This window comes from Gobius niger, assembly GCF_951799975.1.
Source record: "Gobius niger genome assembly, contig: SCAFFOLD_103, whole genome shotgun sequence".
Classification (NCBI taxonomy): Eukaryota; Metazoa; Chordata; class Actinopteri; order Gobiiformes; family Gobiidae; genus Gobius; species Gobius niger.
The window spans coordinates 61638-87355 of record NW_027639083.1 but is presented as its reverse complement, the minus strand read 5'-3'; the positions used below and the strand labels follow the sequence as shown (position 1 = coordinate 87355).

At 44.2% G+C, this 25718-nt stretch overlaps 2 protein-coding genes across 2 annotated transcripts; both read right to left on the bottom strand.

Moving 5' to 3' along the window:
• Nucleotides 1-898: 898 nt before the first annotated feature.
• Nucleotides 899-11910, bottom strand: LOC306982914 (metaxin-1-like; the record flags this gene model as incomplete). The annotated part of the gene is made up of 7 exons (XM_079583356.1): nt 11823-11910; nt 9395-9464; nt 9213-9292; nt 6394-6486; nt 5865-6047; nt 1219-1295; nt 899-1139 (listed from the first exon to the last, which is right to left on the bottom strand). The coding sequence occupies exons 1-7, from the start codon at nt 11901-11903 to the stop codon at nt 899-901; spliced, it is 825 nt and encodes a 274-aa protein (XP_079439482.1). The 5' UTR covers nt 11904-11910.
• A 459-nt stretch (nt 11911-12369) lies between these two features.
• Nucleotides 12370-23931, bottom strand: LOC306982910 (retinol dehydrogenase 13-like; the record flags this gene model as incomplete). Its single annotated transcript, XM_079583352.1, has 6 exons — nt 23843-23931; nt 22504-22695; nt 17412-17573; nt 13241-13360; nt 12569-12773; nt 12370-12472 (listed from the first exon to the last, which is right to left on the bottom strand). Exons 2-6 carry the CDS (start codon nt 22679-22681, stop codon nt 12370-12372), a joined length of 768 nt encoding a protein of 255 aa, XP_079439478.1. The 5' UTR covers nt 22682-22695; nt 23843-23931.
• Between the last annotated feature and the right edge of the window lie 1787 nt (nt 23932-25718).

The window sequence follows — 25718 nt, the reverse complement described above, 5'->3', positions numbered from 1 at the left end:
CAACAGTCAGAATACTGCAAATACTAATACTACAACAATTACAATAGTCAGAATACTGCAAATACTAATACTACAAATATTAATACTACAACAGCCAAAATACTGCAAATACTAATACTACAATTACAATAGTCAAAGTACTGCAAATACTAATACTACAACAGTCAGAATACTGCAAATACTAATACAACAGTCAGAATACTGCAAATACTAATACTACAATAGCCAAAATACTGCAAATACTAATACTACAACAGCCAAAATACTGCAAATACTAATACTACAACAATTACAATAGTCAGAATACTGCAAATACTAATACTACAACAATTACAATAGTCAGAATACTGCAAATACTAATACTACAACAATTACAATAGTCAGAATACTGCAAATACTAATACTACAACAATTACAACAGCCAAAATACTACAAATACTACGACAAAAGGGAAGAAAAAAAACACACTTTTTCCTACATTTATTCTACATTTTTCTCCATATTTCCCCTTTTTTGTTTTCCATTTTCGCCAATTTCTCCTGCACTCTCCATGGGGGCGTAGCTGTGTGGGCGTGGCTGTGTGGCCTGTGTGGGCGGGGCTGTGTGTGGGCGGGGCTGTGTGTGGGCGTGGCCTGTGTGGGCGGGGCTCGTACCTGCGCTGCTGCGGGGGAAGTACAGCTGCAGGATGTTGGAGCAGAAGCCGCACAGGTTTGTCCCGTAGTGTGTTATTGCTGGGGTGTTTGGGGGCGTGGCTGTGTGTGGGTGTGGCCTGTGTGGGCGTGGCTCTGTGTGTGGGCGTGGCTCTGTGTGTGGGCGGGGCTCGTACCTGCGCTGCTGCGGGGGAAGTACAGCTGCAGGATGTTGGAGCAGAAGCCGCACAGGTTTGTCCTGTAGTGTGTTATTGCTGGGGTGTTTGGGGGCGTGGCTGTGTGTAGGCGTGGCCTGTGTGGGCGTGGCTCTGTGTGTGGGCGGGGCTCGTACCTGCGCTGCTGCGGGGGAAGTACAGCTGCAGGATGTTGGAGCAGAAGCCGCACAGGTTGTCCAGCGTCTGCAGGTGCTGCTGCAGTTTGGCGTTGGGCAGTTTGATCTTCAGGACGGGGGCCAAGTGTCCGAACACGAAGGCGTCCAGCGACGACGGCCTGAGGGTCAGAGGTCAGAGGTCAGAGGTCAGAGGTCAGACAGAGCCACAGGTCAGAGAGAGGAAAGGCAGTGACTCACGAGTCTCCGAAGAAGAACTGGCTCTGGCCCAGTCGCTGTGAGAGCAGGTTCATGCACTCGGCCGCGTCCCGGAGCAGCTGCAGAAACAGACACAGGTTACCACATGAGAGGGACCGCCATGACCACATGAGAGGGACCGCCATGACCACATGAGAGGGACCACATGACCACATGACAGGGACCGCCATGACCACATGAGAGGGACCACCCTGACCACCTCAGAGGGACCGCCATGACCTCAGGATCAGAGACACTTCCTCATCACCTCAGACTGAAAACGGTTTGATCCTCTGTTCTAACCTGATCACCTTTGGCCCGGGCCCTTCAGACAGGCCCACATCAGGCCCGCATCAGGCCCACATCAGGCCCGCATCAGGCCCACATTAGGCCCGCATCAGGCCCACATTAGGCCCACATCAGGCCCGCATCAGGCACACATCAGGCCCGCATCAGGCCCACATTAGGCCCGCATCAGGCCCACATTAGGCCCACATCAGGCCCGCATCAGGCCCACATCAGGCCCGCATCAGGCCCGCATCAGGCCCGCATCAGGCCCACATCAGGCCCGCATCAGGCCCGCATCAGGCCCGCATCAGGCCCGCATCAGGCCCGCATCAGGCACACATCAGGCCCGCATCAGGCCCGCATCAGGCCCGCATTAGGCCCGCATCAGGCCCGCATCAGGCACACATCAGGCCCACATCAGGCCCGCATCAGGCCCACATCAGGCACACATCAGGCCCGCATCAGGCCCGCATCAGGCCCACATCAGGCCCGCATCAGGCCCGCATCAGGCACACATCAGGCCCGCATTAGGCCCGCATCAGGCCCGCATCAGGCACACATCAGGCCCGCATCAGGCCCGCATCAGGCCCACATCAGGCCCGCATCAGGCCCGCATCAGGCACACATCAGGCCCACATCAGGCCCACATCAGGCCCACATCAGGCACACATCAGGCCCACATCAGGCCCACATCAGGCACACATCAGGCCCACATCAGGCCCGCATCAGGCCCACATCAGGCACACATCAGGCCCGCATCAGGCCCACATCAGGCCCACATCAGGCCCACATCAGGCACACATCAGGCCCACATCAGGCTCACATCAGGCCCACATCAGGCCCGCATCAGGCTCACATCAGGCTCACATCAGGCTCACATCAGGCTCACATCAGGCCCACATCAGGCACATGTGGTGTGGCCCGCAGAAACACATGTGAACCACAAACGGCCCAATTATGGCAAAACACACACGGGCCACTGACGGCCTGGTCTCACCCAGAAGTGAACCAAATGTGGCCCACAGATCGATTAAAGCAAAACATGAGCCAGTGTTTTCACGTTTCCTCTACAGATGTGGAGCACTGTCAGAAAAGATCAGGAAAACATGTCTCTCTCCCGTAGGTCTGGACCTGGACCTGGACCTGGACCTGGATCTGCTCTGACTGACAGAGGATTCTAGAACCTGAACTCCACAAATGAACTCTGACCTTAGGCTCATAAACATCCCATGTATTTCAGTTTCAGTGCCAGGACTGAGCTCACAGTCTGAGCCGCTCTGACCAGTGTGGGACTCGTCTCTGAGACTCGTCTGTGAGACAGTTGGTCGTGTCCTCGTGTTTCCGCGTCTGAAGCTCAGATGGAAAGTTCTGACTCAGTGGAATTCTGGCTCCGCTTTTTCCGACCGAGGTTCCTGTAACTCCGCGCTCACCTCGGCGTGTTCGTCTCAGAGGTTTAAACGGCTCCTCGTGTTTCTCCTGGTTGTTCCTGAGGAGAAGCTTCTGAGCCTGAGCCTGAGCCTGAGCCTGACTGGACTGGACTGGTCCTGGACTAGGGCTGGGCACCGTTCGTTTTTTTTCGATACCACTACTTTAACGATTCCTGCTTTTCGGTACCGGTGCCTTAACGGTACTTTTTTCGATACCTGTGTTATTTTAATTGAGTTAAAATAATGTGCAGGAAAAGTATGGTTCAGGAGGAAGTACAAACACGGCACATCAGAAAACAGGAGCAGCAGCGTCACCTGGAGCTTCATGTTTTTCTCAGAATTCCCTCTAAAGCCGTGATAAAAAGAGAGTTGGGACATTATTCCCTCCTGAGCTGCAGGAACAGACCAGATCCACATCAGGACCGTTTACTGAAGATAAACTTTTCTAAACTCACTGAGCTGTTCCACAGTGAAAGCTCCTCACACGTCACAGATCTGTTACATAGTGAGAGCGCTCACTCTGTCACTGACAAAGCACCAGAACTGTTCCAAACATGGCTAATGCAGAGTGAGCCTCACCTTTTCCAGAAACAATCTTTGATCTCAAACGCTCCGATGCAGCTGGAGTTTAAACAACAGCAGCAACTTCAGGCTCTGCGGCTAAAGCTAAAGCTAAAGCTAAAGCTAAAGGTGAAGGTAAAGCTAAAGGTAAAGCTAAAGGTAAAACTAAAGCTAAGGCTAAAGGTAAAGCTAAAGGTAAAGCTAAAGCTAAAGGTAAAGGTAAAGCTAAGGCTAAAGGTAAAGCTAAAGGTAAAGCTAAAGGTAAAGCTAAAGGTAAAGCTAAAGCTAAAGGTAAAGCTAAAGGTAAAGCTAAAGCTAAAGGTAAAGCTAAAGGTAAAGCTAAAGGTAAAGGTAAAGCTAAAGGTAAAGCTAAAGCTAAAGGTAAAGCTAAAGGTAAAGCTAAAGGTAAAGGTAAAGGTAAAGGTAAAGGTAAAGCTAAAGGTAAAGGTAAAGGTAAAGGTAAAGGTAAAGCTAAAGGTAAAGCTAAAGGTAAAGCTAAAGGTAAAGCTAAAGGTAAAGGTAAAGGTAAAGGTAAAGCTAAAGGTAAAGCTAAAGGTAAAGGTAAAGGTAAAGGTAAAGCTAAAGGTAAAGCTAAAGCTAAAGGTAAAGCTAAAGCTAAAGGTAAAGCTAAAGGTAAAGCTAAAGGTAAAGGTAAAGGTAAAGGTAAAGGTAAAGGTAAAGCTAAAGGTAAAGGTAAAGGTAAAGGTAAAGGTAAAGCTAAAGGTAAAGCTAAAGGTAAAGCTAAAGGTAAAGCTAAAGGTAAAGGTAAAGGTAAAGGTAAAGCTAAAGGTAAAGCTAAAGGTAAAGGTAAAGGTAAAGCTAAAGGTAAAGCTAAAGGTAAAGCTAAAGGTAAAGCTAAAGGTAAAGCTAAAGGTAAAGGTAAAGGTAAAGCTAAAGGTAAAGCTAAAGGTAAAGCTAAAGGTAAAGCTAAAGCTAAAGGTAAAGGTAAAGCTAAAGGTAAAGCTAAAGGTAAAGGTAAAGGTAAAGGTAAAGCTAAAGGTAAAGCTAAAGGTAAAGCTAAAGGTAAAGGTAAAGCTAAAGGTAAAGCTAAAGGTAAAGGTAAAGCTAAAGGTAAAGCTAAAGGTAAAGCTAAAGGTAAAGCTAAAGGTAAAGGTAAAGCTAAAGGTAAAGGTAAAGGTAAAGCTAAAGGTAAAGCTAAAGCTAAAGGTAAAGCTAAAGGTAAAGCTAAAGCTAAAGGTAAAGGTAAAGCTAAAGGTAAAGGTAAAGCTAAAGGTAAAGCTAAAGGTAAAGGTAAAGCTAAAGGTAAAGCTAAAGGTAAAGCTAAAGCTAAAGCCCATGTGTTTCTCGTTGTCACTGCTTTTCTCTTTGTCTAAGAGTCTAGTTTCTTATTCAGTTCAGGTTTAGTCCTGGGTTTTAACCAGTTTACTTTAAGTCCTGGTTTAGTCCTGGTTTAGTCCTGGTTTAGTCCTGGTTTAGTCCTGGTTTAGTCCTGGTTCAGTCCTGGTTTAGTCCTGGTTTAGTCCTGGTTTAGTCCTGGTTCAGTCCTGGTTTAGTCCTGGTTTAGTCCTGGTTTAGTCCTGGTTTAGTCCTGGTTTAGTCCTGGTTTAGTCCTGGTTTAGTCCTGGTTCAGTCCTGGTTTAGTCCTGGTTTAGTCCTGGTTTAGTCCTGGTTTAGTCCTGGTTTAGTCCTGGTTTAGTCCTGGTTTAGTCCTGGTTCAGTCCTGGTTTAGTCCTGGTTTAGTCCTGGTTTAGTCCTGGTTTAGTCCTGGTTTAGTCCTGGCTCAGACTCTGCCATCTCTGATAATGACTGAAGTGTGAGTAAGTCACAGCTTTGCTTCTGCATTTGTGCTGAAGCTGCTCATGAGTTCAGGCTTTTTTAGACTCACTGTGGATCATTTATTGACGTTTGGAGAAAAAAAGCACCGAAAATTAGCACCGAAAAAAAAAGGGTTTTCGATACCGCCCCCTACCGGAGATTTTTGGTCGGTACCAGTCCGTATCCTGGCCCGGTCCTGGTTCTCACATGTTTCCATTTGGGAATAAAGATGTAACAAACGTGTGAATACTTTCCGGACGCCCACACTGGTCAGACTAATGACTAAAGGAAACGGCTCAGTGTAATAGTACAGGGAGTACTTGTACATGATCTACTTAAAACCCAGGCTTTACCCAAATCTAAAACCCTCTTGAACGTTTGAGGCTCTTGGTGATGAGTCAGCTTCTGATTGGACGAGACACGTCTCCATGTGCTCCTCCCCCCTCAGCCTCTCGTCTCCCTCACCTCCTTCTCCAGGTTCTCCTCCGCCTCCATGTGCTCCTCCCCCCTCAGCAGCCTCTCGTCTCCCTCACCTCCTTCTCCAGGTTCTCCTCCGCCTCCATGTGCTCCTCCCCCTCAGCCTCTCTTCTCCCTCACCTCCTTCTCCAGGTTCTCCTCCGCCTCCATGTGCTCCTCCCCCCTCAGCAGCCTCAGCCTCTCGCTCTCCCTGCTCTGCATCCTCCCGGGGAGAACCAGGCTCAGGGGGAATGGCAGGTGCTCCGAGAACCAGCGCCGCGTCACGTCCACGAAGTTCTTCCCGTCCACCCACGACCAGTAGATCTGCAGGAGGAGAGAGAGGAGGAGAAAGAGGAGGAGAAAGAGGAGGAGAGAGAGGAGGAGAAAGAGGAGGAGAGAGAGGAGGAGGAAGAGGAGAGAGAGAGAGAGAGAGGAGAAAGAAGAGAAAGAGGAGGAGAAAGAGGAGAAAGAGGAGGAGAGAGAGGAGGAGAAAGAGGAGGAGAGAGAGGAGGAGGAAGAGGAGAGAGAGAGAGAGAGAGGAGAAAGAAGAGAAAGAGGAGGAGAAAGAGGAGAAAGAGGAGAGAGAGGAGGAGAAAGAGGAGGAGAAAGAGGAGGTAAACAGGCGTCAGCAGGTGAAGGGCTGCAGATGTTTCAGGCTGAGGGCACTGACCAGTGCGGGCAGAAGCTTCTCCTCCAGGAGTGAGATGAAGGCCAGACTGTCGGCTCCTTCTTTGGCCGACAGGTCGTAATCCGCGTTATATTTCTGCAAAACACAAAACATCTGTCTGTAAAAACATCTGTAAAAACATCTGTCTGTGAAAACATCTGTCTGTGAAAACATCTGTAAAAACATCTGTCTGTGAAAACATCTGTCTGTGAAAACATCTGTCTGTGAAAACATCTGTCTGTGAAAACATCTGTCTGTGAAAACATCTGTCTGTGAAAACATCTGTCTGTAAAAACATCTGTCTGTAAAAACATCTGTCTGTGAAAACATCTGTCTGTGAAAACTGTAAAAAACATCTGTAAAAACATCTGTCTGTAAAAACATCTGTCTGTGAAAACATCTGTCTGTGAAAACATCTGTCTGTAAAAACAGCTGTAAAAACATCTGTAAAAACATCTGTCTGTAAAAACATCTGTCTGTAAAAACTGTAAAAAACATCTGTAAAAACATCTGTCTGTAAAAACATCTGTCTGTAAAAACATCTGTCTGTAAAAACATCTGTCTGTATAAACATCTGTAAAAACATCTGTGAAAACATCTGTCTGTAAAAACATCTGTCTGTGAAAACATCTGTAAAAACATCTGTAAAAACATCTGTAAAAACATCTGTCTGTAAAAACATCTGTAAAAACATCTGTAAAAACATCTGTCTGTAAAAACATCTGTCTGTAAAAACATCTGTAAAAACATCTGTAAAAACATCTGTCTGTAAAAACATCTGTCTGTAAAAACATCTGTCTGTAAAAACATCTGTAAAAACATCAGTCTGTAAAAACATCTGTAAAAACATCAGTCTGTAAAAACATCTGTCTGTAAAAACATCTGTCTGTAAAAACATCTGTAAAAACATCTGTCTGTAAAAACATCTGTCTGTAAAAACATCTGTCTGTAAAAACGTCTGTAAAAACATCTGTCTGTAAAAAAAACTGTCTGTAAAAACATCTGTAAAAACATCTGTGAAAACATCTGTCTGTAAAAACATCTGTCTGTGAAAACATCTGTAAAAACATCTGTAAAAACATCTGTAAAAACATCTGTAAAAACATCTGTCTGTGAAAATATCTGTCTGTGAAAACATCTGTCTGTGAAAACATCTGTAAAAACATCAGTCTGTAAAAACATCTGTAAAAACATCCGTCTGTAAAAACATCGGTAAAAACATCGGTAAAAACATCTGTCTGTAAAAACATCTGTCTGTAAAAACATCTGTCTGTAAAAACATCTGTCTGTAAAAACGTCTGTAAAAACATCTGTCTGTAAAAACATCTGTCTGTAAAAACATCTGTAAAAACATCTGTAAAAACATCGGTAAAAACATCTGTCTGTAAAAACATCTGTCTGTAAAAACATCTGTAAAAACATCAGTCTGTAAAAACATCTGTAAAAACATCAGTCTGTAAAAACATCAGTCTGTAAAAACATCAGTCTGTAAAAACATCTGTCTGTAAAAACATCTGTCTGTAAAAACGTCTGTCTGTAAAAACGTCTGTAAAAACATCTGTCTGTAAAAACATCTGTCTGTAAAAACATCTGTCTGTAAAAACGTCTGTAAAAACATCTGTAAAAACATCTGTGAAAACATCTGTCTGTAAAAACATCTGTCTGTGAAAACATCTGTAAAAACATCTGTAAAAACATCTGTAAAAACATCTGTCTGTGAAAATATCTGTCTGTGAAAACATCTGTCTGTGAAAACATCTGTAAAAACATCAGTCTGTAAAAACATCTGTAAAAACATCAGTCTGTAAAAACATCTGTAAAAACATCCGTCTGTAAAAACATGTCTGTAAAAACATCTGTCTGTAAAAACATCTGTCTGTAAAAACATCTGTCTGTAAAAACATCTGTCTGTAAAAACATCTGTCTGTAAAAACATCTGTCTGTAAAAACGTCTGTAAAAACATCTGTCTGTAAAAACATCTGTCTGTAAAAACGTCTGTAAAATCATCTGTCTGTAAAAACATCTGTAAAAACATCTGTGAAAACATCTGTAAAAACATCTGTCTGTGAAAACATCTGTAAAAACATCTGTAAAGACATCTGTAAAAACATCTGTCTGTGAAAATATCTGTCTGTGAAAACATCTGTCTGTGAAAACATCTGTCTGTGAAAACATCTGTAAAAACATCAGTCTGTAAAAACATCTGTAAAAACATCAGTCTGTAAAAACATCTGTAAAAACATCCGTCTGTAAAAACATCTGTCTGTAAAAACATCTGTCTGTAAAAACATCGGTAAAAACATCTGTCTGTAAAAACATCTGTCTGTAAAAACATCTGTCTGTAAAAACATGTCTGTAAAAACATCTGTCTGTGAAAACATCTGTCTGTAAAAACATCTGTCTGTAAAAACATCTGTCTGTAAAAACATCTGTCTGTGAAAACATCTGTCTGTAAAAACATCTGTCTGTAAAAACATCTGTCTGTAAAAACATCTGTCTGTGAAAACATCTGTCTGTAAAAACATCTGTCTGTAAAAACATCTGTCTGTAAAAACATCTGTCTGTGAAAACATCTGTGAAAACATCTGTAAAAACATCTGTAAAAACATCCGTCTGTAAAAACATCTGTAAAAACATCTGTAAAAACATCTGTAAAAACATCTGTCTGTAAAAACATCTGTAAAAACATCTGTAAAAACATCTGTCTGTAAAAACATCCGTCTGTAAAAACATCCATGTTCTCATGTTTGTGAATGACCTGGACTAATTAGCATAAGTCCCGCCTCTCTGACCATATAAGGGCAGAGGGGGGGGTTTGTACCTGTTTACGCAGGTGGATGATGATGTCACTGGGTCTGCTCAGAGTCTCGTTCTGATTGGTCCTTAAAGCAGGAAGTGAACCTGAGGGGACAAACGACATCAGCCAATGAGCAGAGGAGGCGGAGCTGAACCTCTGTGGGCGCCAGATCTCAGCGAAAAAACAAGCACATGAGAGACTCTGACCTGACGGGCTCCTCCAGGGGTTCCTGATCCTGTGGACCTTCAGCGGAGCTCCAGAGAACTGAGCATAAGCCTGAAGAGATACAGAGATACAGAGTCACAGAGTCACAGAGTCACAGAGTCACAGAGTCACAGACACAGAGTCACAGACACAGAGTCACAGACACAGAGTCACAGACACAGAGTCACAGACACAGAGTCACAGACACAGAGTCACAGACACAGAGTCACAGACACAGAGTCACAGACACAGAGTCACAGACACAGAGTCACAGACACAGAGTCACAGACACAGAGTCACAGACACAGAGTCACAGACACAGAGTCACAGACACAGAGTCACAGACACAGAGTCACAGACACAGAGTCACAGACACAGTGAGGCCTCAGGGTTTTCCTTGCCCAGGGTTAGCATTAGAGCTAATGGCGTGGGCACGATCACGACTGAACTACACGTTCATGAGGGCGGAGTCTACAGTGAAGATCCCGCCCTTATGCCCTTTTTAGGATCATGCTCCGTCACAGCAGTGTTAATTTTGACAACATATTTTATTTTAGTTTTAGTCTTAGTCTTTTGACTAAAATGTAATTTAATTTTAGTCGAGATTTAGTCAAAAAAAAGTTTCAATTTTAGTCTAGTTTTAGTCGACTAAAATTGCATGTCAATTTAGTCGACTAAAATTAAGACTAATTTAGTCGACTTTGCATTTATAATATTCATTATAATAATATTTAATCAAGGTCCTCGACTTAATGGAGCTGCTTCCACATGAATGAAGCACAGACCTGTTAATTTGGCAGTGAATTTACATGATCTGAGGCTCTTTCAGACGCTCAATACAAGTTTGGATGATTTTAGTCTCTCCTTTTCATTTTTATTTAGTTTGATTTTAGTCGACTAAAACATCTGGACATTTTAGTCACAGTTTTAGTCTCATGAGAAACTTTTAATTTAGTTTTAGTCGAATTTTAGTCGTCAATAATATCACTTTGACTAAAATTAAGACTAAATATTTTAGTCGACGAAATTAACACTGCGTCACAGCAGGGGGGGAGGAGTCTGTGTTTACAGGAACAGGCCAGACTGAGATCTGTTCTCACCAGTGTTCATTTTGACAACATATTTTAATTTAGTTTTAGTCTTTTGACTAAAATGTAAGTTAATTTTATTCGAGATTTAGTCAAAACAATCTTTTCAATTTTAGTCTAGTTTAAGTCGAGTAAATTTCAGACTAATTTATTGGACTTTGCATTGATAATATTGATTCTAATCATGTTTAATGTTGTTCCTCTGATTCATGTTTCTGCTCCACATGAACAAAGCTCAGAGCTGATCCTTTAAACATGATCTGAGGCTCTTTCAGACGCTCAATACAAGTTTGGATGATTTTAGTCTCTCCTTTTCAGTTTTATTTAGTCTGATTTTAGTCGACTCAAACATCTGGACATTTTAGTCACAGTTTTAGTCTCATGAGAAACTTTTCATTTAGTTTTAGTCCAATTTTAGTCACAAAAATATCAATTTGCGTGACTGAGCGCACACATAAAGACCAGACAGGTACACATGAACTCGTCTAAGCTCAGGCAAGAACAGAGCTCAGAATGAAATGACAGAGGGACAGACAGACAGAGGGACAGACAGGAGTTAAACCAGGGCTAAACCAGGACTAAACCATGACTAAACCAGGATTAAACCAGGACTAAACCAGGACTAAACCAGGACTAAACCAGGACTAAACCAGGACTAAACCAGGACTAAACCAGGGCTAAACCAGGGCTAAACCAGGATTAAACCAGGACTAAACCAGGACTAAACCAGGACTAAACCAGGACTAAACCAGGACTAAACCAGGACTAAACCAGGACTAAACCAGGATTAAACCAGGACTAAACCAGGGCTGAACCAGGACTAAACCAGGACTAAACCAGGACTAAACCAGGATTAAACCAGGATTAAACCAGGACTAAACCAGGACTAAACCAGGGCTAAACCAGGACTAAACCAGGACTAAACCAGGACTAAACCAGGACTAAACCAGGATTAAACCAGGACTAAACCAGGGCTGAACCAGGACTAAACCAGGACTAAACCAGGACTAAACCAGGATTAAACCAGGACTAAACCAGGATTAAACCAGGACTAAACCAGGACTAAACCAGGACTAAACCAGGACTAAACCAGGGCTAAACCAGGACTAAACCAGGACTAAACCAGGACTAAACCAGGACTAAACCAGGACTAAACCAGGATTAAACCAGGACTAAACCAGGACTAAACCAGGACTAAACAGCCTCTGATTCAGCCCTGAAGGTGAGTCCTCGTGATGAATGAACCCCCCCGGGTCTCCGCCTCCCCCTCGCGTTACCCCCGGGTCTGTCCCCCCCCAGGGCGGACACAGAGGCAGGTCCCCCCCCCCGCGCAGACACTCACCAGGACGGTCAGACAGTCTGTGGTCACGGACGGTAATCCGAAGTCTCCTTCCCAACAAAACAACTGCTCCGGCGCCGCCATCTTTACCCGGAAGTGCCTTCTTCTTCTTCTGCTTTCAAACAGCGGACGAGACGTGGCTGCGGCGCGTGACTGCCCCCTGCTGTCCGCGCGCACGCTCGGATTTTCATTTGGATTTAGGCAAAGCTACTTTATTTAGACAGACTTTCGTACATGAGGAAACATTTCAGCCCAAACACGTGCGGTTTGTTTTTACTGTAGCTTTACAGAAGCAGTGCTGCCACCTGCTGTCCGGAAGGAACAGGACACTTTCCTCTCGACTCTGACTCATTTTTATTTTATTTTTTATTTTATTCACAATCACAAAACAGATAAAAACAGATAAAAACACATGAGGTTTAAAAACACAGAACAACAGAAAATAAAGTAAAATAAAGTAAATCAGAAAACACAGAAAACATCAGAGGCATTAACACTTTTATAATTGTCTGGGTGAATACTCGATTCTGATTGGCTGGAGGGTCCTGGTCTAGTCCGGGTTCAGTCCCACCAGTCTGCAGCTCTCGTTCCACAGCTCCAGGGCCGTCTCGTCGTCTCTGGCCTCGGGCGCCGCCTCCTTTTCTGCGCAGTCGCTGCACAAGAGAAACAGCTCCGTCAGAAGTGTCATATTTATATATATATATGTATATATATATATATATATATATATATATATACATATATATTACCTGAAGTAGGCTCCGCTCTTGCTCTCCAGGCCGGCCGTCACGGCGCAGTAGATGGAGGTTTGAGCGCCCTCGTGTGGCGTCTTCATGAGCAGCAGCGCGGGCAGGCTCAGCAGCGCCCCCAGCAGGGGAAAGGAGGTCTGCACGTGCCGGCCCAGCTCGGTGCGGATCACCCCGGGGTGCAGGCAGAAGCAGGACACCCCGCTGCCTGGGGGAACAGGGGGGGGGGGGTGAGACAACCGGGAAGTAAGGCTTAATAATATCCGCGCAGTAATCTTCACTTTACTGTGCGGACGCCAAACTACTCCTGGTATTATTACGCCTTACAATATAGTTCCCCCTTTTATCCGCTTAGAAAATCCACATAGTTTAATTGTGTGTAATTATACTTTGTAGTGGAACACTTCGCGTAACCATATTTAAATAGGGAAAACGTGGAAGAGCTTGGTAGCTTCTATCTTGACCTGTTTTGGAGCTATAGAGGAGAGAGGGAGAGGCTAAATGCTAACGCCGTCTGCGCTGTGTTTACGTGACTGAAGATCAGACAGGTCCTAAAGAACTCGTCTCAGCTCAGGTAAGAACATATCTCAGTGTGTAAAACGCTGGCCTGTTCCTTTAAAGCCGCCGCTCACGGGGCTGGACTCGATCACACTCTCTGCTCTGGATGAGTCTGACCTCGGAGGCGCCGGGACAGCTCTCGGGTGAACAGCACGTTGGCCAGTTTGCTCTGCCTGTAGCTCCTCAGCGGCGTGTAGCTCCTGCGGCTGAAGAACAGGTCGTCCACGTCCACCTCCCCTGGAACAAAACACTTTGGTTTAGTCCAGGAACATCAGAAGAAACAGCCCAAACTCTCTCTCTTTTGTCATGGGAGACGGCAGCGGCTAAACATGGGACAAATGTACACGGGGGCTGAACTTTAACCTCTGTGCGCCGCGTTCTGAAGCTTCTGACGCGCCCCGGGGCAGATGCTACGCCGGCCCTCAGGTGTAAACCAGTCCCGGAGGTTTCGCTTCACTGTGAACCGGAGCGACAGCAGCTCTGGGACTTTTACAAACTCACATCAGAGTTTCTTTACCCAAACACCAGGATCCAGGGACTGAAGAACAGCCCTGTACTCTGACCAGCCCGGCACAAATGAGCGTAAATGTGCGCTTACCCCCCGCCTTCACGGAGCGCATTTTCTTTTCTTACTTTTTGTGGCTTTTTGTTGTGTTTTTGTCACTTTTTTTCCATCATTTTTTTGTTCTGGTTCTGTCACGTTTTTTGGCCTTTTCGTTGCTTTGTTGTCGTGTTTGTGTTGACTTTTTATCACATTTTTTTGTCACTTTTTTTGATGCTTTTGTTTTGTTTTCATCCTCTTTTCTGTCGCTATTTTGATGCTTTTCTTTTCAGCTTTTAGATTTGGGTAAAGCTCGGTTAAGGCGGGACCGGTGGCTCTTCTGTGCTCTTCCAGAATGGACATATGGTCAGTCCGGATTAAGGATTAAGAGAGAAGTTATTTCAGAGGCTGAATCTGCGCTGAATGTGTTTGGGCCTCGAGGATGCCTGTTAGCATTAGCACCGGAGAAAGCTAATGCTACGAGCTAATGCTACGAGCTAATGCGCCGGTCTTCACGTGAAAACGAGAAACATGCACAAATAAGTCAACAAAGCCGTAACTACAGAGAGCAGTGATGATCACACTGAGCTTTATTACAGACTTTTATTCATCAATGAGCTGTAAGCTAACGGGGCTAACGGGGCTAACGGGGCTAACGGGGCCTAGAGCCACTTACTACCGGCACAAACATGTCCTATACTCACTGGTCTGGGCTGGACTTAAACACTGGGGAGACTCGGCGCTGACCGTGAGGATATAGTTTCAGATCAGAGGACAGGGTAAAGACGGAGGTGTTTTTCAGACAAGAGCTACGTCCAAGATACACTCGGAGCTAACACAGCCAGAGCGTCTGACTTCTGCAAGAGCAAGCTCCAACTATGGGCTTTAGGCGGGTTTTTGACGCCCACACTTCACAGGCGAACAGCGAGGATTCTTACTAATATATCAATCAAATAAAACCATACATTTAAATCTGGGGATGATGAATCTCATCATTACAGATATTTCAGTGTAAAACTATCAAATCTAATGTTGATGCTTCAGTCAGTGAGTAAAGAAGAGCCTGCAGGTCATAATGATCTCAGATAAAGCTGTGCTTTTCACACAGACTTTGCCTGAACTTGATTTGGAGATTTGTTTCCAGAATGTCTGAGCCGTGACTCAGCCGTTTCCTGCCCCTCCCTCTGTCAGATTCAGCCTCGCTCTGAGCGTCCTGGCTCCTCCCCTCTCACTCTCTCTCCCTCTCTGTTACAGTCAGACTCAGCCTCGCTCTGAGCGTCCTGGTTCCTCCCCTCTCACTCTCTCTCCCTCTCTGTTACAGTCAGACTCAGCCTCGCTCTGAGCGTCCTGGTTCCTCCCCTCTCACTCTCTCTCCCTCTCTGTTACAGTCAGACTCTGTGATCGAGAGAGAAATGGCGCAGAAACGAAAAGCCGTGGACCAAGAGGAACAGCTGCTCCAGAGCCTCCAGCTCAAAGAGACAGACCTGAAGAGGCTCCAGCAGGAGGCCCAGGACATCAGCCGCTCTGCCCAGACAGCAGTGCAGCGCAGTGGGGACAGCTTCACAGAGATGGCCCTTCTCCTGGAGGAAAGACGCTCTGAAGTGGAGCAGCAGATCCGCTCCGAGGAGCAAACCCAACTGAAACAAGTCCAAGAGCGTCAGGACCGACTGCAGCGGGACGTGACTGAGCTGAAGAGGAACATCTCTGAGCTGGACCAGTTTCTACAGCTCCGTCCTTCACTGTCCACAGACTCACAGAGGACAGAGATTCAGACAGGGCCCCCCCGCTGCTTCCAGAAGGTGACCAGAGCCGTGTCAGAGCTCAGGGACAAACTAAAGCTCAGTCTGGAGGAGGGACTGACCAACGTCTCACAGGCTCTGAGAGGAACACCATCTGAGCCCACACTGGCTCTGAGAGGAACACCACCTGAACCCACACTGGCTCTGAGAGGAACACCATCTGAACCCAACGTCTCACTGGCTCTGAGAGGAACACCATCTGAACCCACACAGGCTCTGAGAGGAACTCCATCTGAACCCAACGTCTCACTGGCTCTGAGAGGAACACCATCTGAACCCACCAACGTCTCACAGGCTCTGAGAGGAACACCATCTGAACCCACACAGGCTCTGAGAGGAACTCCATCTGAACCCAACGTCTCACTGGCTCTGAGAGGAACACCATCTGAACCCACCAACGTCTCACAGGCTCTGAGAGGAACACCATCTGAACCCACCAACGTCTCACAGGCTCTGAGAGGAACACCAGCTCAACCCACCAACGTCACACAGGCTCTGAGAGGAACACCATCTGAACCCACACTGGCTCTGAGAGGAACACCATCTGAACCCACACTGGCTCTGAGAGGAACACCATCTGAACCCACCAACGTCACACAGGCTCTGAGAGGAACACCATCTGAACCCACACAGGCTCTGAGAGGAACACCATCTGAACCCAACGTCTCACAGGCTCTGAGAGGAACACCATCTGAACCCACCACCAGAGAGGACTTCTTACAGTATTGGACAGAGATCACTCTGGACCCAAACTCCGCTCACAGAGATCTGAAACTGACTGATGGAAACAGAACAGTGACAGTTATGGGTAAAGCTCAGAGATATCCTGAACATCTGGACAGGTTCAGTGAGTATAAGCAGGTCCTGAGCAGAGAGAGTCTGACGGGGAGGTGTTACTGGGAGGTGCAGTGGGGGGGGGAGTGGATTAGCTTAGCCGTTTCTTACAGAGACATTCAGAGGAAAAGCTGTGATGACAGTGAGTTTGGACATAATGATAAATCCTGGGCCTTAGACTGTGACAAAATGATCAACACGTATTCGTTTGTTTCTAACTCAGTCCGGTCCGATGTCTCAGGTTTGATCTCCTCCACAGTCGGGGTTTACCTGGACCACGGTGCAGGGGCTCTGTCGTTTTACAACGTTCTGGACCAAACCATGACCCTCCTCCACAGAGTCCAGACCAGGTTCTCTCAGCCGCTCCACGCCGGACTCAGGTTCTGCTTTGACTTCGGAGACTCTGCACATTTCCCCAAACTGAAGTAGCAGCTTTTCTCTCCACAATGAGAAAAACTGAGCTGGAAACAAAACTCTTCAGCTTCTATCGAACTGAACTGTTCCGTCTTCAGCCATTGACGTCTTTAAACGTCATTTCCACTTCCTTTAATTCCATTGTTTGTTCTTGTGATTGTAACGATTTATTATCATTTAAACACAGATTATTGTTGTGTTTTATGTTTTGTCCTGTTATAGAAAGTTCTGGGTCGAGGGATGAGCTTTAAGTTGTGCAGAAATTATAATCTTTGCTTTGTTACTTTAAAATATTCATCAATAAAGTCACAAATCTTTTTTTGTGTTGTGTTTTCTTTCCCGAAACCTAAAATAAACGATCATTTAAAATGTTCTTGAACAAAAGCAGCTGTTTTTGTCTGATGTTTGTTTGTTTGCTGATGAGGTTTAAACTGAAATATCAAAGAAGAAAGTTCACTTTAACTCTAACTTTAAAGTGTTTCTGAAATGTGTTCCTCTCTCTCCTTCTGCCCATAATTCAATTTGATTTATATATCACACATTTAAAGTGCTTCACAATAATAACAGGTCACACAGAAATAAAACACAAGTAAAAGAAAACAGGAAACACTGGTGTCGAACGCCAGGGAGAAGAGCTGAGCTTTCAGATCTGATCCTGACGGAGTTATTGATCGTCTCGTCTTATGGAGATCATTTCTACCTCCTTTATGGGCCATGGACGACACGCTGATGACGCGGCTGGGGGCGGAGCTCTTCAGTTTCGGCAGCAGCTGATTGGTTAACAGGAAGTGGCCGAGATGATTGACAGCGAGCTGCATCTCGAACCCGTCCTCCGTCATCCACTTAGGACACATCATGACTCCTAAAGAGGAAACAAGGACACATCATGACTCCTAAAGAGGAAACAAGGACACATCATGACTCCTAAAGAGGAAACAAGGACACATCATGACTCCTTAAGAGGAAACAAGGACACATCATGACTCCTAAAGAGGAAACAAGGACACATCATGACTCCTAAAGAGGAAACAAGGACACATCATGACTCCTAAAGAGGAAACAAGGACACATCATGACTCCTAAAGAGGAAACAAGGACACATCATGACTCCTAAAGAGGAAACAAGGACACATCATGACTCCTAAAGAGGAAACAAACACACATCATGACTCCTAAAGAGGAAACAAGGACACATCATGACTCCTAAAGAGGAAACAAGGACACATCATGACTCCTAAAGAGGAAACAAGGACACATCATGACTCCTAAAGAGGAAACAAGGACACGTCATGACTCCTAAAGAGGAAACAAGGAGACATCATGACTCCTAAAGAGGAAACAAGGACACATCATGACTCCTAAAGAGGAAACAAGGACACATCATGACTCCTAAAGATGAAACAAGGACACATCATGACTCCTAAAGAGGAAACAAGGACACATCAAGACTCCTAAAGAGGAAACAAACACACATCATGACTCCTAAAGAGGAAACAAACACACATCATGACTCCTAAAGAGGAAACAAGGACACATCATGACTCCTAAAGAGGAAACAAACACACATCATGACTCCTAAAGGGGAAACAAGGACACGTCATGACTCCTAAAGAGGAAACAAGGACACATCATGACTCCTAAAGAGGAAACAAGGACACATCATGACTCCTAAAGAGGAAACAAGGACACATCATGACTCCTAAAGAGGAAACAAGGACACATCATGACTCCTAAAGAGGAAACAAGGACACATCATGACTCCTAAAGAGGAAACAAGGACACGTCATGACTCCTAAAGAGGAAACAAGGACACGTCATGACTCCTAAAGAGGAAACAAGGACACATCATGACTCCTAAAGGAAACAAGGACACATCATGACTCCTAAAGAGGAAACGAGGACACATCATGACTCCTAAAGAGGAAACAAGGACACATCATGACTCCTAAAGAGGAAACAAGGACACATCATGACTCCTAAAGAGGAAACAAGGACACATCATGACTCCTAAAGAGGAAACAAGGACACATCATGACTCCTAAAGAGGAAACAAGGACACATCATGACTCCTAAAGAGGAAACAAGGACACATCATGACTCCTAAAGGGGAAACAAGGACACATCATGACTCCTAAAGAGGGAGCAAGGACACATCATGACTCCTAAAGAGGAAACAAGGACACATCATGACTCCTATAGAGGAAACAAGGACACATCATGACTCCTAAAGAGGAAAAAAGGAAACATCATGACTCCTAAAGAGGAAACAAGGACACATCATGACACCTAAAGAGGAAACAAGGACACATCATGACTCCTAAAGAGGAAACAAGGACACGTCATGACTCCTAAAGAGGGAGCAAGGACACATCATGACTCCTAAAGAGGAAACAAGGACACATCATGACTCCTATAGAGGAAACAAGGACACATCATGACTCCTAAAGAGGAAACAAGGAAACATCATGACTCCTAAAGAGGAAACAAGGACACATCATGACTCCTAAAGAGGAAACAATGACACGTCATGACTCCTAAAGGAGACAAGGACACATCATGACTCCTAAAGAGGAAACAAGGACACATCATGACTCCTAAAGAGGAAACAAGGACACATCATGACTCCTAAAGAGGAAACAAGGACATGTCATGACTCCTAAAGAGGAAACAAGGACACATCATGACTCCTAAAGAGGAAACAAGGACACATCATGACTCCTAAAGAGGAAAAAAACACACATCATGACTCCTAAAGAGGAAACAAACACACATCATGACTCCTAAAGAGGAAACAAGGACACATCATGACTCCTAAAGAGGAAACAAGGACACATCATGACTCCTAAAGAGGAAACAAGGACACATCATGACTCCTAAAGAGGAAACAAGGACACATCATGACTCCTAAAGAGGAAACAAGGACACGTCATGACTCCTAAAGAGGAAACGAGGACACATCATGACTCCTAAAGAGGAAACAAGGACACATCATGACTCCTAAAGAGGAAACAAGGACACATCATGACTCCTAAAGAGGAAACAAGGACACGTCATGACTCCTAAAGAGGAAACAAGGACACATCATGACTCCTAAAGGGGAAACAAGGACACATCATGACTCCTAAAGGGGAAACAAGGACACATCATGACTCCTAAAGAGGAAACAAGGACACATCATGACTCCTAAAGAGGAAACAAGGACACGTCATGACTCCTAAAGAGGAAACAAGGACACATCATGACTCCTAAAGAGGAAACAAGGACACATCATGACTCCTAAAGAGGAAACAAGGACACATCATGACTCCTAAAGAGGAAACAAGGACACATCATGACTCCTAAAGAGGAAACAAACACACATCATGACTCCTAAAGAGGAAACAAGGACACATCATGACTCCTAAAGGAAACAAGGATACATCATGACTCCTAAAGAGGAAACAAACACGCATCATGACTCCTAAAGAGGAAACAAGGACACATCATGACTCCTAAAGGAAACAAGGACACATCATGACTCCTAAAGAGGAAACAAACACACATCATGACTCCTAAAGAGGAAACAAGGACACATCATGACTCCTAAAGGAAACAAGGACACATCATGACTCCTAAAGAGGAAACAAGGACACATCATGACTCCTAAAGGAAACAAGGACACATCATGACTTCTAAAGAGGAAACAAGGACACATCATGACTCCTAAAGAGGAAACAAGGACACATCATGACTCCTAAAGAGGAAACAAGGACACATCATGACTCCTAAAGAGGAAACAAGGACACATCATGACTCCTAAAGAGGAAACAAGGACACATCATGACTCCTAAAGAGGAAACAATGACACATCATGACTCCTAAAGAGGAAACAAGGACACATCATGACTCCTAAAGGAAACAAGGACACATCATGACTCCTAAAGGGGAAACAAGGACACATCATGACTCCTAAAGAGGAAACAAGGACACATCATGACACCTAAAGAGGAAACAAGGACACATCATGACTCCTAAAGAGGAAACAAACACACATCATGACTCCTAAAGAGGAAACAAGGACACGTCATGACTCCTAAAGGAAACAAGGACACATCATGACTCCTAAAGAGGAAACAAACACACATCATGACTCCTAAAGAGGAAACAAGGACACGTCATGACTCCTAAAGGAAACAAGGACACATCATGACTCCTAAAGAGGAAACAAGGACACATCATGACTCCTAAAGAGGAAACAAGGACACATCATGACTCCTAAAGAGGAAACAAGGACACGTCATGACTCCTAAAGAGGAAACAAGGACACATCATGACTCCTAAAGAGGAAACAAGGACACATCATGACTCCTAAAGAGGAAACAAGGACACATCATGACTCCTAAAGAGGAAACAAGGACACATCATGACTCCTAAAGAGGAAACAAACACACATCATGACTCCTAAAGAGGAAACAAGGACACATCATGACTCCTAAAGAGGAAACAAGGACACATCATGACTCCTAAAGAGGAAACAAGGACACATCATGACTCCTAAAGAGGAAACAAGGACACATCATGACTCCTAAAGGAAACAAGGACACATCATGACTCCTAAAGAGGAAACAAGGACACATCATGACTCCTAAAGAGGAAACAAGGACACATCATGACTCCTAAAGAGGAAACAAGGACACATCATGACTCCTAAAGAGGAAACAAACACACATCATGACTCCTAAAGAGGAAACAAGGACACATCATGACTCCTAAAGGAAACAAGGACACATCATGACTCCTAAAGAGGAAACAAGGACACATCATGACTCCTAAAGGAAACAAGGACACATCATGACTTCTAAAGAGGAAACAAGGACACATCATGACTCCTAAAGAGGAAACAAGGACACATCATGACTCCTAAAGAGGAAACAAGGACACATCATGACTCCTAAAGAGGAAACAATGACACATCATGACTCCTAAAGAGGAAACAAGGACACATCATGACTCCTAAAGGAAACAAGGACACATCATGACTCCTAAAGGGGAAACAAGGACACATCATGACTCCTAAAGAGGAAACAAGGACACATCATGACACCTAAAGAGGAAACAAGGACACATCATGACTCCTAAAGAGGAAACAAACACACATCATGACTCCTAAAGAGGAAACAAGGACACGTCATGACTCCTAAAGGAAACAAGGACACATCATGACTCCTAAAGAGGAAACAAACACACATCATGACTCCTAAAGAGGAAACAAGGACACGTCATGACTCCTAAAGGAAACAAGGACACATCATGACTCCTAAAGAGGAAACAAGGACACATCATGACTCCTAAAGAGGAAACAAGGACACATCATGACTCCTAAAGAGGAAACAAGGACACGTCATGACTCCTAAAGAGGAAACAAGGACACATCATGACTCCTAAAGAGGAAACAAGGACACATCATGACTCCTAAAGAGGAAACAAGGACACATCATGACTCCTAAAGAGGAAACAAGGACACATCATGACTCCTAAAGAGGAAACAAGGACACGTCATGACTCCTAAAGGAAACAAGGACACATCATGACTCCTAAAGAGGAAACAAGGACACATCATGACTCCTAAAGAGGAAACAAGGACACATCATGACTCCTAAAGGAAACAAGGACACATCATGACTCCTAAAGAGGAAACAAGGACACATCATGACCCCTAAAGTGCGTTGTAGGACATTGTAGGGCGTTGTAGGGCATTGTAAGGCGTTGTAGGGAGTTGTAGGGAGTTGTAGGGCATTGTAGAGAGCTCTCACCTGCGTTGTTGACCAGCAGGTCCACTCTCTCCTCCGTCTGCAGGATCTCAGAGCAGAACTGTCTGACAGAGAAGAGCGACGCCAGGTCGAGATGACGAACCACTATGTTCCCGTTTCCCGTGGCGACCCTGACCTCCTCCGCCGCCGCCTCGCCACGCACCAGGTCCCGGCACGCCATGATGACACGGGCGCCTGCAGCCAATCACAGAGTGAGGAGGAGGAAGCCTAATGAAGGCTAACAAAGGTAAACAAAGGCTAATAATAACAAAGGCTAATAAGACTAACACAGGCTAATAAATGCTAATGAAGGCTAATAAAGGCTAATGAAGGCTAATAATAACAAAGGCTAATAACAACAAAGGCTAATAAAGGCTAATGGAGGCTAACAAAGGCTAATAAAGGCTAACAAAGACTAACAAAGGCTAATAATAACAAAGGCTAATAAAGGCTAATGAAAGCTAACAAAGGCTAACAAAGGCTAATCAAGGCTAACAAAGACTAACAAAGGCTAACAAAGGCTAACAAAGGCTAACAAAGGCTAATAATAACAAAGGCTAATAAAGGCTAATAAAGGCTAATAATAACAAAGGCTAATAATGACAAAGGCTAATAAAGGCTAATAAAGGCTAATAATAACAAAGGCTAATAATAACAAAGGCTAATAATGACAAAGGCTAATAAAGGCTAATAAAGGCTAATAATAACAAAGGCTAATAATAACAAAGGCTAATAAAGGCTAATAAAGGCTAATAATAACAAAGGCTAATAATGACAAAGGCTAATAAAGGCTAATAAAGGCTAATAATAACAAAGGCTAATAATAACAAAGGCTAATAATGACAAAGGCTAATAAAGGCTAATAAAGGCTAATAATAACAAAGGCTAATAATAACAAAGGCTAATAAAGGCTAATAAAGGCTAATAATAACAAAGGCTAATAATGACAAAGGCTAATAAAGGCTAATAAAGGCTAATAAAGGCTAATAATAACAAAGGCTAATAATGACAAAGGCTAATAAAGGCTAATAAAGGCTAATAATAACAAAGGCTAATAATAACAAAGGCTAATAAAGGCTAATAAAGGCTAATAATAACAAAGGCTAATAATGACAAAGGCTAATAAAGGCTAATAAAGGCTAATAATAACAAAGGCTAATAATAACAAAGGCTAATAATGACAAAGGCTAATAAAGGCTAATAAAGGCTAATAATAACAAAGGCTAATAATAACAAAGGCTAATAAAGGCTAATAAAGGCTAATAATAACAAAGGCTAATAATGACAAAGGCTAATAAAGGCTAATAAATGCTAATAAAGGCTACTAAATGCTAGCTCTGACCTCTTTGGGCGAAGTCGCGGCACGTCTCTTTGCCGATGCCCGTGTTGGCTCCGGTGATGATCGCCGTCTTTCCATCGAGTCTCACGAGCGACCGGCACCGCCCACCAGAAATCCACCTCCGCAGCACGGCCACGCCTTAAACAAAACATGTACAATCAACACCAGCACAGCCACGCCTTAAACAAAACATGTACAATCAACACCTGAGATCCACCTCCGCAACACGGCCACGCCTTAAACAAAACATGTACAATCAACACCTGAGATCCACCTCCGCAGCACAGCCACGCCTTAAACAAAACATGTACAATCAACACCAGCACAGCCACGCCTTAAACAAAACATGTACAATCAACGCCTGAGATCCACCTCCGCAACACAGCCACGCCTTAAACAAAACATGTACAATCAACACCGGCACAGCCACGCCTTAAACAAAACATGTACAATCAACACCAGCACAGCCACGCCTTAAACAAAACATTTAGATTTTTGAATTCACTCGTGGCCTGAAAGTTGGAAGCGCCGCCGTCTCCCACACAGGAAATGACCATATTTGGATAACAGCGTCATCTCGGTCACAGCCTTTCCTGCTACACGTGGATACCAAACATGTCAGTACCAAACAGAGGTCAGAGTTCAGAGGTCAGAGGTCAGAGGTCAGAGTTTAGGAAGCTTTTACATCACAGAGACACAGTTTAGTCCTTGTTTACTCCTGGTTTAGACCTGGTTTACTCCTTGTTTAGTCCTTTTTCAGTCCTGTTTCAGTCCTGGTTCAGTTCTGGTTTAGTCCTTGTTTAGTCCTGGTTTAGTCCTTGTTTAGTCCTGGTTTAGTCCTTGTTTAGTCCTGGTTTAGTCCTTGTTTAGTCCTGTTTCAGTCCTGGTTTAGTCCTTGTTTAGTCCTGTTTCAGTCCTTGTTTAGTCCTGGTTCAGTTCTGGTTTAGTCCTTGTTTAGTCCTGGTTTAGTCCTTGTTTAGTCCTTGTTTAGTCCTGTTTCAGTCCTGGTTTAGTCCTGGTTCAGTCCTTGTTTACTCCTTGTTTAGTCCTGGTTTAGTCCTGGTTTAGTCCTGGTTTAGCTCCTCACAGACGACGGTGACTCCCAGGGCGCCCCCCCAGGGCAGCAGCACTCGGCCCCAGCCTGTGGTCCCGATGTGGGGCCAGGCCCGGCCCAGGTGGCCCCCTCCGGCTCCAGCTCCGCCCGGGTCCATGTCCGAGAGCGACTGGAGCCCGAGCGGCCGAGCTCAGGGATTAACACGGAGGATTAACACGGCTGATCCCGGGTCAGTGACGGGGACACGTGTTCCACCACACGCACCGGAATCAAGCCGTGTTTAACCCCTTAACTCCCGCCGGAACCCAGAGCCATTCCTCCAGTTCGGCTTTACCCCAATCCAAAAGCTTCTGGAAAAAAGCAACAAAACTGAGACGAAAACAGTAATGGAAATGTGACAAAAAAGTGACGAAAAAATGAAGAAGAAGAAGAAGAAGAAGATCTTTATTTATATATATTTATGAAAAAAACATGGCAAAAAAATGACGAAAAATTTCCCAAAAATGTCACAATAAATGGACAAAAAATTGGCGAAAAAATGACAAAAATGTGACCTTTTTTTTTTAAAATGTGGCAAAAAATGGAAAAAAAAATTGAAAAAAAATGAGGAAAATGTGACCAAAAAATTAACAAAAAATTAACAAAATTTGATAAAAAATTGACGAAAAAGTTGCAAAAATTAGTTGAAAACCCAACAAAACAATGATGGAAAGGTGACAAAAAATGGACGAAAAAATTAAAAAAAAATGTGGCAAAAAATGATTAAAAAAAAAAAAAAAAGTGAAATAAATTGACCAAAAAATGAGGAAAATGTGACCAAAAAAA